The sequence below is a fragment of the Rutidosis leptorrhynchoides genome, chromosome 9, assembly GCF_046630445.1.
Source record: "Rutidosis leptorrhynchoides isolate AG116_Rl617_1_P2 chromosome 9, CSIRO_AGI_Rlap_v1, whole genome shotgun sequence".
NCBI lineage: Eukaryota > Viridiplantae > Streptophyta > Magnoliopsida > Asterales > Asteraceae > Rutidosis > Rutidosis leptorrhynchoides.
In genome coordinates, this window is record NC_092341.1 from 266371734 (window position 1) to 266385644 (window position 13911).

At 37.8% G+C, this 13911-nt stretch overlaps 2 protein-coding genes across 5 annotated transcripts; both read left to right on the plus strand.

The window, feature by feature from the left end:
• The first annotated feature begins 1667 nt into the window (after positions 1-1667).
• LOC139868743 (uncharacterized) lies at positions 1668-4748 on the plus strand. The gene has a single exon (XM_071857082.1). The coding sequence runs from the start codon at positions 1668-1670 to the stop codon at positions 4746-4748; it is 3081 nt and encodes a 1026-aa protein (XP_071713183.1).
• A 482-nt stretch (positions 4749-5230) lies between these two features.
• Positions 5231-9124, plus strand: LOC139866470 (uncharacterized). 4 transcript variants are annotated; one of them, XM_071854705.1, is made up of 11 exons: positions 5231-5690; positions 6132-6186; positions 6270-6344; positions 6557-6673; positions 6768-7133; positions 7226-7638; positions 7776-7875; positions 7994-8053; positions 8167-8253; positions 8332-8460; positions 8656-9124. In XM_071854705.1, the coding sequence occupies exons 1-11, from the start codon at positions 5626-5628 to the stop codon at positions 8956-8958; spliced, it is 1770 nt and encodes a 589-aa protein (XP_071710806.1). In that variant the 5' UTR covers positions 5231-5625; the 3' UTR covers positions 8959-9124. The 4 variants fall into 4 exon arrangements, with proteins under 4 accessions (XP_071710806.1, XP_071710808.1, XP_071710807.1 ...); XM_071854707.1 differs by having other exon boundaries at positions 6118-6186; positions 8656-9123; XM_071854706.1 differs by having other exon boundaries at positions 6121-6186; positions 8656-9123.
• The last annotated feature ends 4787 nt before the right edge of the window (positions 9125-13911 follow it).

Consider the following 13911-nt stretch of genomic DNA (forward strand, 5'->3'; position numbering starts at 1 on the left):
GGACGCCATCTAGATGTACTGACCCAGAATTTTTTTTTTAAGGCGTGTTTTTGGGTATAACGAGGGTTGGGTCGTTACAGGAGTTAATGATCCTATTTGATTCAGAAATCACAGCTGGGAAAGTACTAAGCATGGATAATCACAATCTAAAAATATGGATTCATAACCTTCGTCAATGGGAACCCAAACACAAATGCACAGGTCGACTAGCATGGATTAGTATCTATGGAGTCCCTCCTATATGTTGGACAGAAAGCACCTTTAGGAAAATTGTAGCTTGGTGGGGGCCTACACTAAAAAACCAAAAATTGCAATATCTATGAGTGCAATCAAAACCTAGTTGCAGGTAAAGTGTTGGTGAAACTGAGGGGCACCAATCCAATCCAAGAGTCCATAAGTGTCAAAGTGGATGATACAATCATCTCAGTGAGAGCTTCAGAGGAGATAAGGGAAATTGTTGAATTAAACATGGAAGGTGAAGAGGCTGATTCAGACTACTACACAGATTAGGATGAAGAAAATTTGGATATCTCAGATAACGAATCAGTACCAGAAATAGACTTTCCGGCGAACATCGTAAATGACAAGGTTGAAGATCAAAGGTCTCATTGCTTTGGAACAAGTGACAATTTTAAAATTGTAATAATGAACAACCATTCCCAAGTGAAAAAGATGTCGGCGGGGATAACCTAGAGAACGCAAATGACAAAGAAATTAATACGAGGAGCTCTGACAAAGGGATCCACAAGAATCTGGAGACAAAATGCAGTCAAGAAAATCCAAAAAACGTTAATATTGGGCGCACCAAAAACCCTAAACGTACTCTCAAGCCCTCTAACCCAGACAATCAACAGATTGGGCCAAATAACAATGAAAGGCCCAACAGCCCAACAGTCTATCAAAGGCTCAACAGCCCAACATCAGTTTTTAAAACCCTTGACAACCCATTTGAACCCCAACATATCCCTTCCAACGGTCAAGTTGTAGATTTAATACCCAATGAAAACGAAGCCTGTGATGAACACAACCATGAACCCAATAGTCCAATCAGTATATTTAACCTCTTCGATCATTCAGTGCCAGACACCAACGATTGTACAACCATACTCGACTCAACCTTTTCCCAAAACAAACCAAACCTTCCCACTTGCCCAAACACCCATTCCACTAAAACAACAAACCCACTAACAACCAATCTCTCAACCCAAGATCCCTCCTGCCTTAAACCTCTTCCTATTCAGAAGCCCAAAAATAATTCTCAGCCCACCAAGCCTCTCTCACAAGCCCAACCTCCAAACTGTAACTCGTCCAAAGCTGCTATTCATCCATAAACACAAACGAATAAAGCAACCTCAAATCATAATCATAACTTGAAACATCCTATCGCATCTAAATCAAGTAACAAAAAAATCAAGCGTGGAGCTCCATTTGCAGCTGGAAAATGTCATCTAGGATGATGCATCTTAAAAATCGTGCGAGGCAGAACCCCAAGACAAAAAAGCAACGATCTTCCTCAAGGTCAATCGGTGAAGGTAAATCAACCCATAATTCACAAGACTCCTCAGTTAGCGTGGGTCTGAAGGAATATGGGGAGCGATTAGGGTTACGTTGGGAAGGGAAAACCCAATAATACCCTTCACCACTTTTTCGATTCCATTCTTTTTACAATGAAGATTCTGTCTATGAATGTTAGAGGATTTGGGAAGGATAAAAGTGGGGATAGTAAGATCAGTTGGTTTAGAAATCTAAGAATATTAGAATCACCGGATGTGGTGGCCATTCAAGAAAGCAAATGTAATAAGGTCGAGGATAATTGGATAGAGATGATTTGGGGTAACATAAACTTTGAATTTATTCAGAAATCGAAAGTCGGCAAATCTGGGGGTATGCTCTTGATTTGGGACCCCACAATCTTCACAGTTGAAGAAGCTATCGAAAAGCAATACTTACTAGCCATCAAAGGGAAGTGGAAATGTAAAGAAAAGGAATCCATTATCGTAAACGTATATGGACCTCATAATGATGAAGGGAAAAAGGTGTTACGGGAAAGTTTAGATTTACTGCTAAATTATCCGGACGCAGAATGGGTTATCGGTGGTGATTTCAACGAGGTAAGATCTCCTAATGAGCGGCAAAATTGCAACTTCATTAGCAGTCGTGCCAAGTTATTCAACAACTTCATAGATAATAATCATTTAATCGAAGTTCCTTTGGTTGGGAAACGATACACAAGATTTAGTGATGATGGTATCAAACTGAGTAAACTAGATCGTTTTCTAGTTTCGGGAAACTTCATTCAAACATGGGGGGATATCTCAACCATTGCTCTTGACAGAGGGACGTCGGATCACTGCCCCTTAATCCTTTGGGTCAAAACCGAAGATTTTGGTCCCAAACCATTTAAAACGTTTAACGTTTGGTTCAAAAACAAAGAGGTAGAGCAGATTATCATTGATGCTTGGAAGTTGTCATGGTTAATCAAAGATGATTTGAGAAAAGCGATCGAGTGGTCATGGTCCAAAGGAGAGATATCAAAGGGTTGCAACGCTTCGTTCTTTTCGCTAATACTAAAAAGGAAAGATCCAGTGAATCTGGGTGACTATCGACCAATAAGCCTCATTGGAAGCTATTACAAAATCTTCTCAAAGATACTCGCTACTCGTCTTCAGAAAGTGATACACAAGGTAATCGGGCCTGAGCAATGCGCTTTCATCAAAGAACGATATATCCTAGACGGAATTATTATTGTAAATGAATCATACCAAGAGCTGCGAAGGCAGAAAAGAAAAGGGTTCCTTTTTAAAGCCGATTTTGAGAAAGCCTTTGACACGATTAACTGGGAATACTTGCTCACGATTATAAGGAAAATGGGATTCGGGGTAAAATGGTTATCCTTGATCAGGGCATGTCTGAATTCTACCTCAATTTCAATTTTGGTGAACGGATCACCAACACACGAATTTACCCCACAACGAGGAGTACGGCAAGGCGATCCATTATCGCCATACTTGTTCATAATAGCCGTAGAAGGTCTAAACTCCCTGATTAAGCATGCAATAGAATCGAACCTATACAATGGAATCGAAATTGGAAGATACAAAGTGCTAGTTTCACACCTTCAATATGTCGACGACACCATCTTCTTTGGCGAGTGGAGTAGAAGGAACATGGGTAATTTATTCAAGCTACTAAAGTGCTTTGAGATTTTTTCGGGGTTAAAGGTAAACTTCTCAAAAAGTTGCTTATATGGTGTTGGTCTTAAAAAAGAGTCAATCGAGGCAATGGCCAATTACATTGGTTGTCGAGTTGGTACTTTCCCATTCATGCACCTAGGTCTCCCAATCGGACAAAAAATGAATAGACTACATCATTGGGAATTCGTCATAGAAAAATTCAAATCTCGTCTAGTGGATTGGAAAGCAAAATCGATGTTTTTCGGTGGCCGTCTCACTCTAATCAAATCGGTACTAAGTAGCCTACCATTATATGCCTTCTCCCTATTCCGTGTTCCATCAAATGTCATCAACGCGCTTGAAGGTATAAGACGTAAATTTTTTTGGGGCGGGTCCGACGATAAAAGCAAAATTTCGTGGGTTAGATGGGATACCTTACTTCTACCTTACGAAAAGGGGGGGCTAAATATTGGGTCATTAAAAGCCAAAAACTTAGCTCTATTAGGGAAATGGTGGTGGCGCTTCCGAGTCGAAAACAATGCTTTTTGGGTCAAAATAATTAAGAGTTTATACGGGCGGGAAGGCGGGTTGGGATCTTTTGATAACAATTCCACTCTTAATAAGCAAACAATCCGGGACAATATTCGTAGAATAGGAACACAGATTGATGAGCTTAACATTCCCTTCACTAACTCTTTTATGAAAGTCGTAAGTACGGGTGACGAAACTTTGTTTTGGAAAGACAAATGGTTCGATAAACAGGTACTAGAGACAATGTTTAATCGACTGTTCAAATTGGAGTTAAACAAAGAAGTTTTGGTCAAAGATAGACTGCACAAGCATGGAAGCTCTTGGACTATAGTTTGGGAATGGAGCAGATCGCCATCGGGTAGAACGCAGAATGAGCTCGTCGAGTTAACAACAATGCTTAATTATTTCAAATATGCGGATCGTAATTCAGACTCATGGGAATGCAAGTTACAGGAAAACGGATTATTCACAACTCGAAAGCTAGCGACTTTAATCGATGCTAAGTTGCTGCCAAACAATGAAAATTCAGAAGAAACATTGCGGAATCCATTACTACCACAGAAGGTAGGACTTTTTGTTTGGCGGGCACGAAGACATAGATTACCGGTACGGACTGAGTTGGACAAAAGAGGTATCGATTTAGATTCAGTTAGATGCCCGGTATGTGACGAGGATATTGAAACGGTGGAACATATTCTAACGCAATGTAAGTTCGCAAAGGATATATGGTCGCGTGTTCACCGCTGGTGGAACAAAGGCAATCACCCTGACATCTCCATAGATACACTCTTTCGAGGTCATGTCAACATGTCTACTTCAAACCAACCTTCGAGGTTGTGGCAGGCTATCGAGTGGACTTGCGGCTACATAATATGGCGAAATAGGAATGAAAGGGTCTTTCGGAAAAAGTCAAGTAATGGGCCTATGCCATTGAACGAAATACAAATAAAGTCTTTTGAATGGATCTCCAGTCGTTCAAGAAAACAACCGATAGATTGGAATCAATGGCTACTAAACCCTTCCTCCTACATCGAAAATGTTTAATTGAATTGTAACGATTATGCAGTTGTCATTTTTAGTGTATATCCATATGTATATACTTCGCAAATCGTAAAGTCATGTAAGGCATGAGTTTATGCCTTCTATAATCTTTCAAGTTTTAATAATAAATCTTTTTGCTTTTCAAAAAAAAAAAACTTTTAACTCTTACAATAAATCTAATATATTAGTTCAAATCATAGGAAAATTGTAAAAGTGAACGTTTTTTTATGTAATTACTCGGCTCAAACAAATAATGGATTATATATATCTACCGATGGGGACGGTCACCAACTCCCACTTCACTGACTGAAACATCTACAAATAAACATTGTGGGCAGATTTATGATCTGAATTGGTTATTTTTAATTTTTAACTAACCATTTTTTTAATAATATATTCCTTATTAAATTCATCACCCTCTTGATTTGATCCATATCATTTATTTATTAATATCTTCTTTTTTTCTCTATGAGTGGAGTAATTAATTTCATCCCCTTTGACACTTTCTACTTCCAACTAACAGAAACTTTTCTTTGTTTTTCCAACTAAAGTCCATAACCCATTTTTACTCAATTCAGCTAAAAGTTATACACTTTTATTATCACAAAAAAAGGATTCATTACACACTGGGTAAAAGAATGATACCCTTGAACCGTATTAGCTCACATCATTGTCTGCATTTCCTGCAATGCTAGAAGAAGATAAAAAAAGTTGGGGTTTTGACTTTTTGACCATTGTTTTTTAGCCCTCATTTCATCATTTGAGCTTGTGGGTCTGTTAAAAATTTAATCTTTTTGATAAATCTTGGTACTTTCTTTCTTTTGGTCAAAGATTGTGAAGTTTTTGGGTGTTCATGAATGAAGTTTGGTGATTTCAAGAAATGAATAGTACTACAATGGATGAACTTGGGGTAGTAAGTTGGAGTAGTAACAAGTATTGTAAAAGGTATCCACCAAATTTCTACTATAATGCTCATATACTTTTGACTTTTTCTGTATGACATTGATTGCTTTATGCAACTGGAAATGGCTTCTTCAGTAGGTTATCTACAAAGTTTTGATCTTTAACTTTGAATATATTTTGCATAACCAAATAATCTGACTTTTTTGTTTGACTTTATTATTACTCAAACATTATACAGAACATGCCCTGCTTATAAATTAAGTGAAATCTTGAATCTTGGCCCAATCCAATCATTCATTTTCCCTTCTTTTAATTTTTTTTTAAGGAAAAATCAAAATTTTTCCTTGTATGTGTTTGTTTTAGTAGTTATGTTCTAGTTGCCATGTAGTCTAACTTTGTTACAATTCTTTGATTATGCAATAACTCTGCATCCACACATAAAAATTTTAATTACACTTTTTTTAATCAGTAGCAGCTTTTCAGGCAATATGGATTAGAAGAAAATGAGAACTTTGAACACTCTAATAATATTAAGTTGGTAAGTACATTTTGCTATCAATAAGTTTGATTAATCAAGTGATTTATTATTAACTTATGAGTTGATTACATGTTTTATACCAGAATTTGAAGACTTGTATAGAGATGGAGACAGATAATTTGCCTAATGATGAAATACAGAGTTCACTAAGAAATGAGGTACATTTAACAGTAACATTTATTAATCCTATACGGTATATTTATTAATATACTTATATTTAAAAGTCAACGTTGGTCAATGACCATCTCGAACCCATCTTGACCGACTCGACTTTCAAGGTCCTGACAGTCTCGCTCCGTCTCGCGTATTTTTCAACCTTTTAAGGTCCTGACCGACTCGACCTTTTATTAAAGTTGTATTTTGTGTTCAGATAATGCAACTTGAGAAAAGATTACATGACCAAGTTGTTGTCCGAGGCGCATTAGAACAAGCACTCGGTTATAAATCATCTTCAAATGCAATTACAAATCAAGCTTCTATCCCAAAGGTAATAAACATAAACACTCTACTCCATTTTGTTGATTCTTGTTAAATAACTACTCGTATAAGCCATTAGTTGTAAATATCATATATAACTGCAGCCAGCAACAGAGCTGATTAAGGACATTGCGATTTTAGAGTACGAAGTGTCACATTTAGAGCAATATCTTCTCTCATTATATCGTAAAGCATTCGATCAACAAATTTCATGTTCGTCTCCTTTAAAAACCGACGAATCGCTCAAATCGCCTTTGATGACTCCAAGAGGCAAGTTTCTAGAAACTTCCAGGGCTGATATATCATTAAAACCAGACGCCGTTGCAGAAGACGATAAACTTATAGATTCGAGCGTTCATCGTTGTCACTCTTCTGTATCTCAACATTCAATGTTGTCAACCGAAACTCCAACAGAAAATCTCGATAAAGCGTTACGTGCTTGCCATTCACAACCGCTATCTATGATGGAGGTGACAATTTAAGCCCAAAATCAGTCTGTAATAAGATATTATTAATAGTTATTATTAATTATTAATTTAATTAACATAGGACTATTATGCAGTATGCACAGAATAACAGTACAAATGTAATAAGTCTAGCCGAACATCTAGGCACCAAAATTAGTGATCATGTGCCCGAAACTCCAAATAAGCTATCGGAGGATATAATCAAGTGTATGTCGGCTATATACTGTAAACTTGTGGACCCGCCTGTGACGAATCAAGGGATTAATTCGTCTCCAACTTCATCTTTGTCATCAATGAGTGCGTTTTCACCAAAAGACCATTCTGACCTTATGTGGAGCCCGGGTTTTAGAAGAGATTCATCGTCGTTTGATGTGAGATTAGATAACCCTTTTCATGTTCAAGGGCTTAAGGAGTTTAGTGGACCGTATAGTACGATGATTGAGATTCAATGTATTTATAGAGATGGTCAACAATTTGGTGATATCAAAGATATGTTGCAGAATTTCAGGTAATATCATATGCAATGTTGTAAGTGGTCGCCGTCTGTTAAAGTCGGTCTGAGTCTGTCTGAGTCGGTCAAAGTCAAGGTTGGTCAAATTTAGGTCAATTTTTTAATATTGTTATTATTAACGTGCATTGTTATAGGTCACTTGTTTCTCGATTAGAAGAAGTAGATCCTCGGAAGCTGAATAACGAAGAGAAGCTAGCGTTTTGGATCAATGTACATAATGCTTTGGTGATGCACGTACGTCCTTTTTCACCCAAAATTTTTTGTTACTACACGAGAAATTTAGCATTAATATACTTTTATAGCATGGTCTTCTTTATAAGTAATATAACATGAATCATTATTGTATTTGCAGGCTGTTTTGGCCTATGGGGTTCCACAAAACAACTTAAAGAGTGTCTTTTTACTTTTAAAAGTATGTAAAGCCTTACAATTTCTCGATTTTCATAATCTTTTTTCAAAAAAGTTGTGATCTTTGAAGTAAATCTTGAAAAAAAATGACATTTTTAATTACTGTTTTTGTTGCAGGCTGCGTATAACGTTGGTGGTCAGGTGATAAGTGCAGATGTAATCCAAAACTCTATCCTCGGATGCAAAATGTCTCGTCCTGGACAGGTAGATTGATAAAATCCAAAGTTTCACTTTGAAGTATTAGTAAGGTTATGAACAATTCCTTAAATTTTCTGTTTATAGTGGCTTCGGTTGTTATTATCTTCAAAAACAAAATTCAAAATGGGCAACGGTCGTCAAGGTTATGCAATAGACCATCCACAACCTCTATTGCACTTTGCACTTTCGTCTGGATGCCATTCTGATCCCGCAGTATGTATTCATGATCTATATACTGTTATATATATACAACTTATATCCATACACAACCAAACACGCTTTAACTTGTTGTACTATACACTATCATAAAGCATGTTTGGTTGTGTATGAATAAAATTTGGTTTTGTACAAATCACTTCTGATTTAAAAGGTTCACGAAAATGCATATATTTGTTATTTTCCCGTTAGGTTCGTGTTTACACACCAAAACGAGTGATCCAAGAACTAGAAGGAGCGAAAGAAGAATTTGTGAGGGCTACATTTGGTGTAACAAAGGATCATAAATTTATTTTACCCAAGATTGTTGAAAATTATGCAAAAGATTCAGGATTATGTACGAGTGGTGTGGTAGAGATGATCCAACAATGTTTACCTGAATCGCTTAGAAAAAACATCAAGAAACATCAACCGGTGAAATCAAGAAAGATGATTGAATGGGTTCCTCATAATTTCGGGTTTCGGTATCTTATCTGTAAGGAGCTTGTGAAGTGATTGTCAAGTACACAGGGTCAATTTTAAAACTTTTTTTTAATTGTTTGTAAATGAAAATGATGATTATTTTTGGTAGCATTGCTTGCATTGTATATTATGGCATTTTGGGTATCAAATACATCTTCTTGCATTTGTTCTACATAAAATAAGATAGAATCTTGGATTGACTAACATGTTGTTTTAGAAAAAGTCAAAAGTTGCCCGTGGCTATGAATCTTGGTTAGAGTTCTCCAAAATGTTAGATTAATGAGTCTATTTGTATGGTGTTCGGATATAGAAAAAAATACTTTTTAGGACCATCTTTGAGTATTGTTATTCTTTTATGTTTATGCATGCTAGTATAGCAATTAAAAAAACATTAATGATGAGTAGGAGTAGTTTGATATGTAAAAAGATGATATGTAAACTATCATTTTAGCTATACACAATAAAATTGTGTTAGGAATTTGTGAACCGAACAAGACAAGTGATTGATCATAATCACTAACCCACGAACGACAAACGAATAATTAAAGCAAAACGATAAATAAACGACACGTGATTTAACATAGTTATATCCCAACTCCAAAACACAGAGAAGGGTTTACTCCATGGACTCAAACCAGAAATTTTTCACTATTATTTTCGTGCACACATTGTATGGGTTACATAGGGTGTTTATATAGGCAAGTCTAAACAAGGAAACTACTTAACGAACAAGAAAACACGATTCTGAAAGTTTCCTCCCGTCAGAACCATTTTTGCGACCGCAATGAAATTCTGTTGGTCGCGAGTTTTGTTTTCTCAGCACATATGTGATTCTTGCGACCATAACTCTAAACTCGTGGTTACAAGTTTCACAGATTCAACAAACGTTGTCTAATTTGAACTTCGCACTCTAACAATCTCCCACTCTAAGGAGACATTAAACAACCTTCGCCAACCCATCAACTATGTTCCTTCAACAATCTCCCACTTGAAGACTTTGAGCAAACTCTTCACTACTCAACAATCTCCCACTTGAAATTTTTAACAAACCTGATCATCAATCTCCATTCCAACCAAGAACGTTAAACCACCATTATACCGCCAAACTGCATTTGGGACACACACACTCATCACATACGTCGAATGAGTAGATTTTCGATACTAGGTCTTCAACACTACTTATTGAAACTAGAAACCAATAATTATCTTAACTGTCAGTGTTGTTCAAACACCCATAGCAACTCCGGATCTCCTCTCAGCTACGACTTTTGATACCCTTAGAATCAAACATCCGGATCACGCCGCTCTTCCATAGCAGAGGGAAGGAAGTCTTTCTACATCAAAACCGCTAAACTCCAACCCGATCTCCAGTTACTAACTTGGGCCATCTCGGTTTGTTGCACTACCATCTTCTTACCCGAAGATCATCTTCTTACCTGAAGATAATCTTCTTACACCAGAAGACCAATTGAAGTATGCAACTCTTCAATTATAGGATTCTTCATGAGACTACACCGCCTCACTAATCACTCTAGATATGTCCAATCCCGACCCATATGTCAATGATCACCCTCCTGCAGGATTCCACCGTCTATCTATGATTTTCCTTCCCAGCAATCAGAAAACCCCAGCAGACGCCTTTTGTAGACTATTCATCAAGGCTCAAGTGAGATCAGCCTCGAAATCTACCACCTTTTCAACTTTTCGCTTTCTCGCTGGTACACTGACCTCCTCATAGCTATGAATTTCACAAACCCCATCTTCTCATCCCAACCACGCTTTCATTGGACGAGTAAGAAATAAAACCGCGGCTATCCGAGAAGAATCTGGTTCGTTCCACTGGTCAGTTGCAAATCTCTTTGCCATTCGTGGGTATGTTTGCAGCATCCAAGTACCCTAGTGTTATACACACTAATCATGTGAATACCAGAGACCCACGTTGCATAACCGTCTCCATAACTCCCATTAGTCGTCAAACTCCCACTAGCTCGGTACTTCCGCCGGTTACCAAATTCCTACCGAGTTCCCGACACCCTCTAGAAAGCTCAATTTCCAGGGCTTACAAGATTATCCACTTCTACCATCACCTAAATATTCCTAATTAGTCACTCCGAAGAAAACCGCTCGCTTTATTGAACAAACCATCAACCAAACCCGAGCCACCGTCCAACGCGTCCTTTTCGACGACTTCAAACCAATTTCTTCAGTGAGAGAAGCTCTAACCCTGCCCACATATTCCAAATACTATGGAATATTCGACCAAATACATTGGTAGACCCGTTCAATAATCTGATGTTGAACTTTGGTTTGCAAATCAACAAACCTCCCCTCAAACCTAAGTTCAACTAGGCCTTCTCTCTAATGGTAGTCCTGATCTAACCTAATTTAGTACCTGCCGCAACCTCATAACACAACCTAATTAGGACCACATCAAGTCGACTTACGGTACAAGGCTCTAAGATCGACTCATCCACTGAAAAAGCGCAACCGCGTGCGCCAACATAGGGGTTACGAAAACCGTCGACATGCTGCAAATGTCACGTTGCGCTATCCATGAATCTAGACTACAACCCCCGAGTATCCAAACTTCCACGATAACGTCCACTGTCGATTTCCAAACAAATTTCTCAATTGTTTATTACTTGACCGCCAAAACTTGAGAGAAACCACCTCCAAAGCACACTTTTATTTCTTCCTCATATCCGATGTATGACTATGGTGTGTGCCATAACAAACCTCCCCTAAAACCCAAATCCGTATGGGCCTCCCCTCCAACGATAGTTTGGACCCAACCTTTACCGCCGCCAAACGGAACTCTCATGCTCTATGTGTGCAGACCAATGAGATTTCGATACAAGGCTCCAGGGTCAACTCAACGTCACCAAGGGGACGTACGCTGAGAGGTGCTCCTGCAGCGCCGTCTATCACATACGGCATATAGTTTGGCTCCCGTAATAAACCTACATATATGAAAATACAACCTTTATCGCTCGAAGCTTCTCAAAACAAAACCGTCTTGCCACTCGCTTCATCAAACCCAAAAAAGTTCACCCTAAAATATGCCAAGACTCGAAAAATCATATCTTATGATCCAACGGTCAGATTAACCTCAAACGTTTACTACGTGTAGATCAGTGTGTCTACTATCCATGCCAAAAAATAAAGTCGATCCAACGGTGAACGAACCTGCTACGAATTTTCTACTACAGAAGATCCTGAAACTTCGACTTTGAAAGTTCAATCATTATTTCGCACGGGATCGTGAAGAATGAGAACTCAGATCCGTTACCGGATCTCCCAAAAAATCTCTTCACAAAGAACTTATTGACCTGACCTATGACTTCGTAACCCTTTGCGAAAAATCACCATCATGACGCAATCAGCGCACCGGTTACAATCACAACTTTCTAGAACCGATACCCGAATCTTTTGTGATCAACTCTCCCGGATACATAGACATATCTATGAGTTCATCGCGACCAACTAAGTCTCACGGTCTCGATACATGTTGCAAAACAAACCCCTCAGCCCGTCGTTTGATCAAACCTTGATGAAAAAACAGAATCATCAACCATATCGAAGAAACTTGCTTTAAAATTTTCCATCACTATCAAACTCGAAACCTTAAGCTCTGATACCACTTGTTAGGAATTTGTGAAGACCCAAACAAGACAAATGATTGATCATAATCACTAACCCACGAACGACAAACGAATAATTAAAGCAAAACGATAAATAAATGACACGGAATTTAACGTGGTTATATCCCAACTCCAAAACACGAAAAAAGGTTTACTCCACGGGCGCAAACAAGAGATTTATCACTATTATTTTCGTGCATACATTGTATGGGTTACATAGGGTGTTTATATAGGCAAATGTAAACAAGGAAACTACTTAACGAACAAGAAAACACAATTCTGGAAGTTTCCTCCCGTCAGAATCATTTTTGCGACCGCAATGAAATTCTGTTGGTCGCGAGTTTTGTTTTCTCAGCATAGATGTGATTCTTGCGACCATAACTCTAAATTCGCGGTCACAAGTTTTACAGATTCAACAAACCTTGTTTAATTTGAACTTCGCACTCCAACAAATTGTGCTTTAGAGTAGTGCACACTGTACATTATATGTGCTAAACATTGAATTTTACTATACTTTAAAGCACATATGACAATTTGATAAAATGGTAATGTACATCGTGCTTAAAAGGAAAGAGAGGATCACACTATCATTCTGACAAAATTGTGCTCAAGAGTAGTGTACAATATAATGTGACAAACATTGTATTTTACTGTGATGAACATTGTATTTTACAATACTTTAAAGCATATTTAACAATGTGATAAAATGATAATGTACGAATCACCGTACTTAAAAAAAAAAGAGGCAATCCGTACATAATATTGTTCCATTGTAGGTAAATACAATCGTATTCCAAAGTAAATAAGTGTAAAATATATTTTATGACAAGTATTAGCATAGTAAAAAAAAGTAGGCAATTACCAAAGGGCTCATAGCCTCGGAGTGTATATATAACTTAGACCATTCACAACCACAACGTCCTTCCTCCTCTGGAGGACCGCTACATCATCGCCACATCAGCTTTCGCTCTCCATTTTATCCTCATCACATACCAATATCAATCATAACATATTTCCTCCCTACCCACCAAATTAATTAAATAAATTAGTTTACAAGTGTGTTAGCTGTGAGTACAAATAAATATGCAAAGAAAGAGAAGAGCTCGTGCTCGAATATGCTTGAGGAGGAAATACACGAGGGCGAGTTGGGATTTTCCAAACGAGGGTGACCCATTACAGGGGAAATGCCATCGGCCCCTTCAAGGGCGCAAGTGAGGGCGTGTTGAGTACGAGCATCAATGAGAATGATCTTATTAATTTAAAGTTGTGAATTTGAATCATGTCATTGACTATTTGATGGTGCGTGTCTCTAGTAAAAAAGAGAAGGCAATTACTAACATGATAA

Bases quoted from the DNA above. Each gene is read 5' to 3' on its own strand.
- LOC139866470 (XM_071854705.1), top strand. From the start codon at position 5,626: ATGAATAGTACTACAATGGATGAACTTGGGGTAGTAAGTTGGAGTAGT. The intron at 6,674-6,767 runs GTAATAAACATA...ATATAACTGCAG, and splicing joins ATCAAGCTTCTATCCCAAAG to CCAGCAACAGAGCTGATTAA. The intron at 8,461-8,655 runs GTATGTATTCAT...TTTTCCCGTTAG, and splicing joins GATGCCATTCTGATCCCGCA to GTTCGTGTTTACACACCAAA.
- LOC139868743 (XM_071857082.1), top strand. From the start codon at position 1,668: ATGAAGATTCTGTCTATGAATGTTAGAGGATTTGGGAAGGATAAAAGT.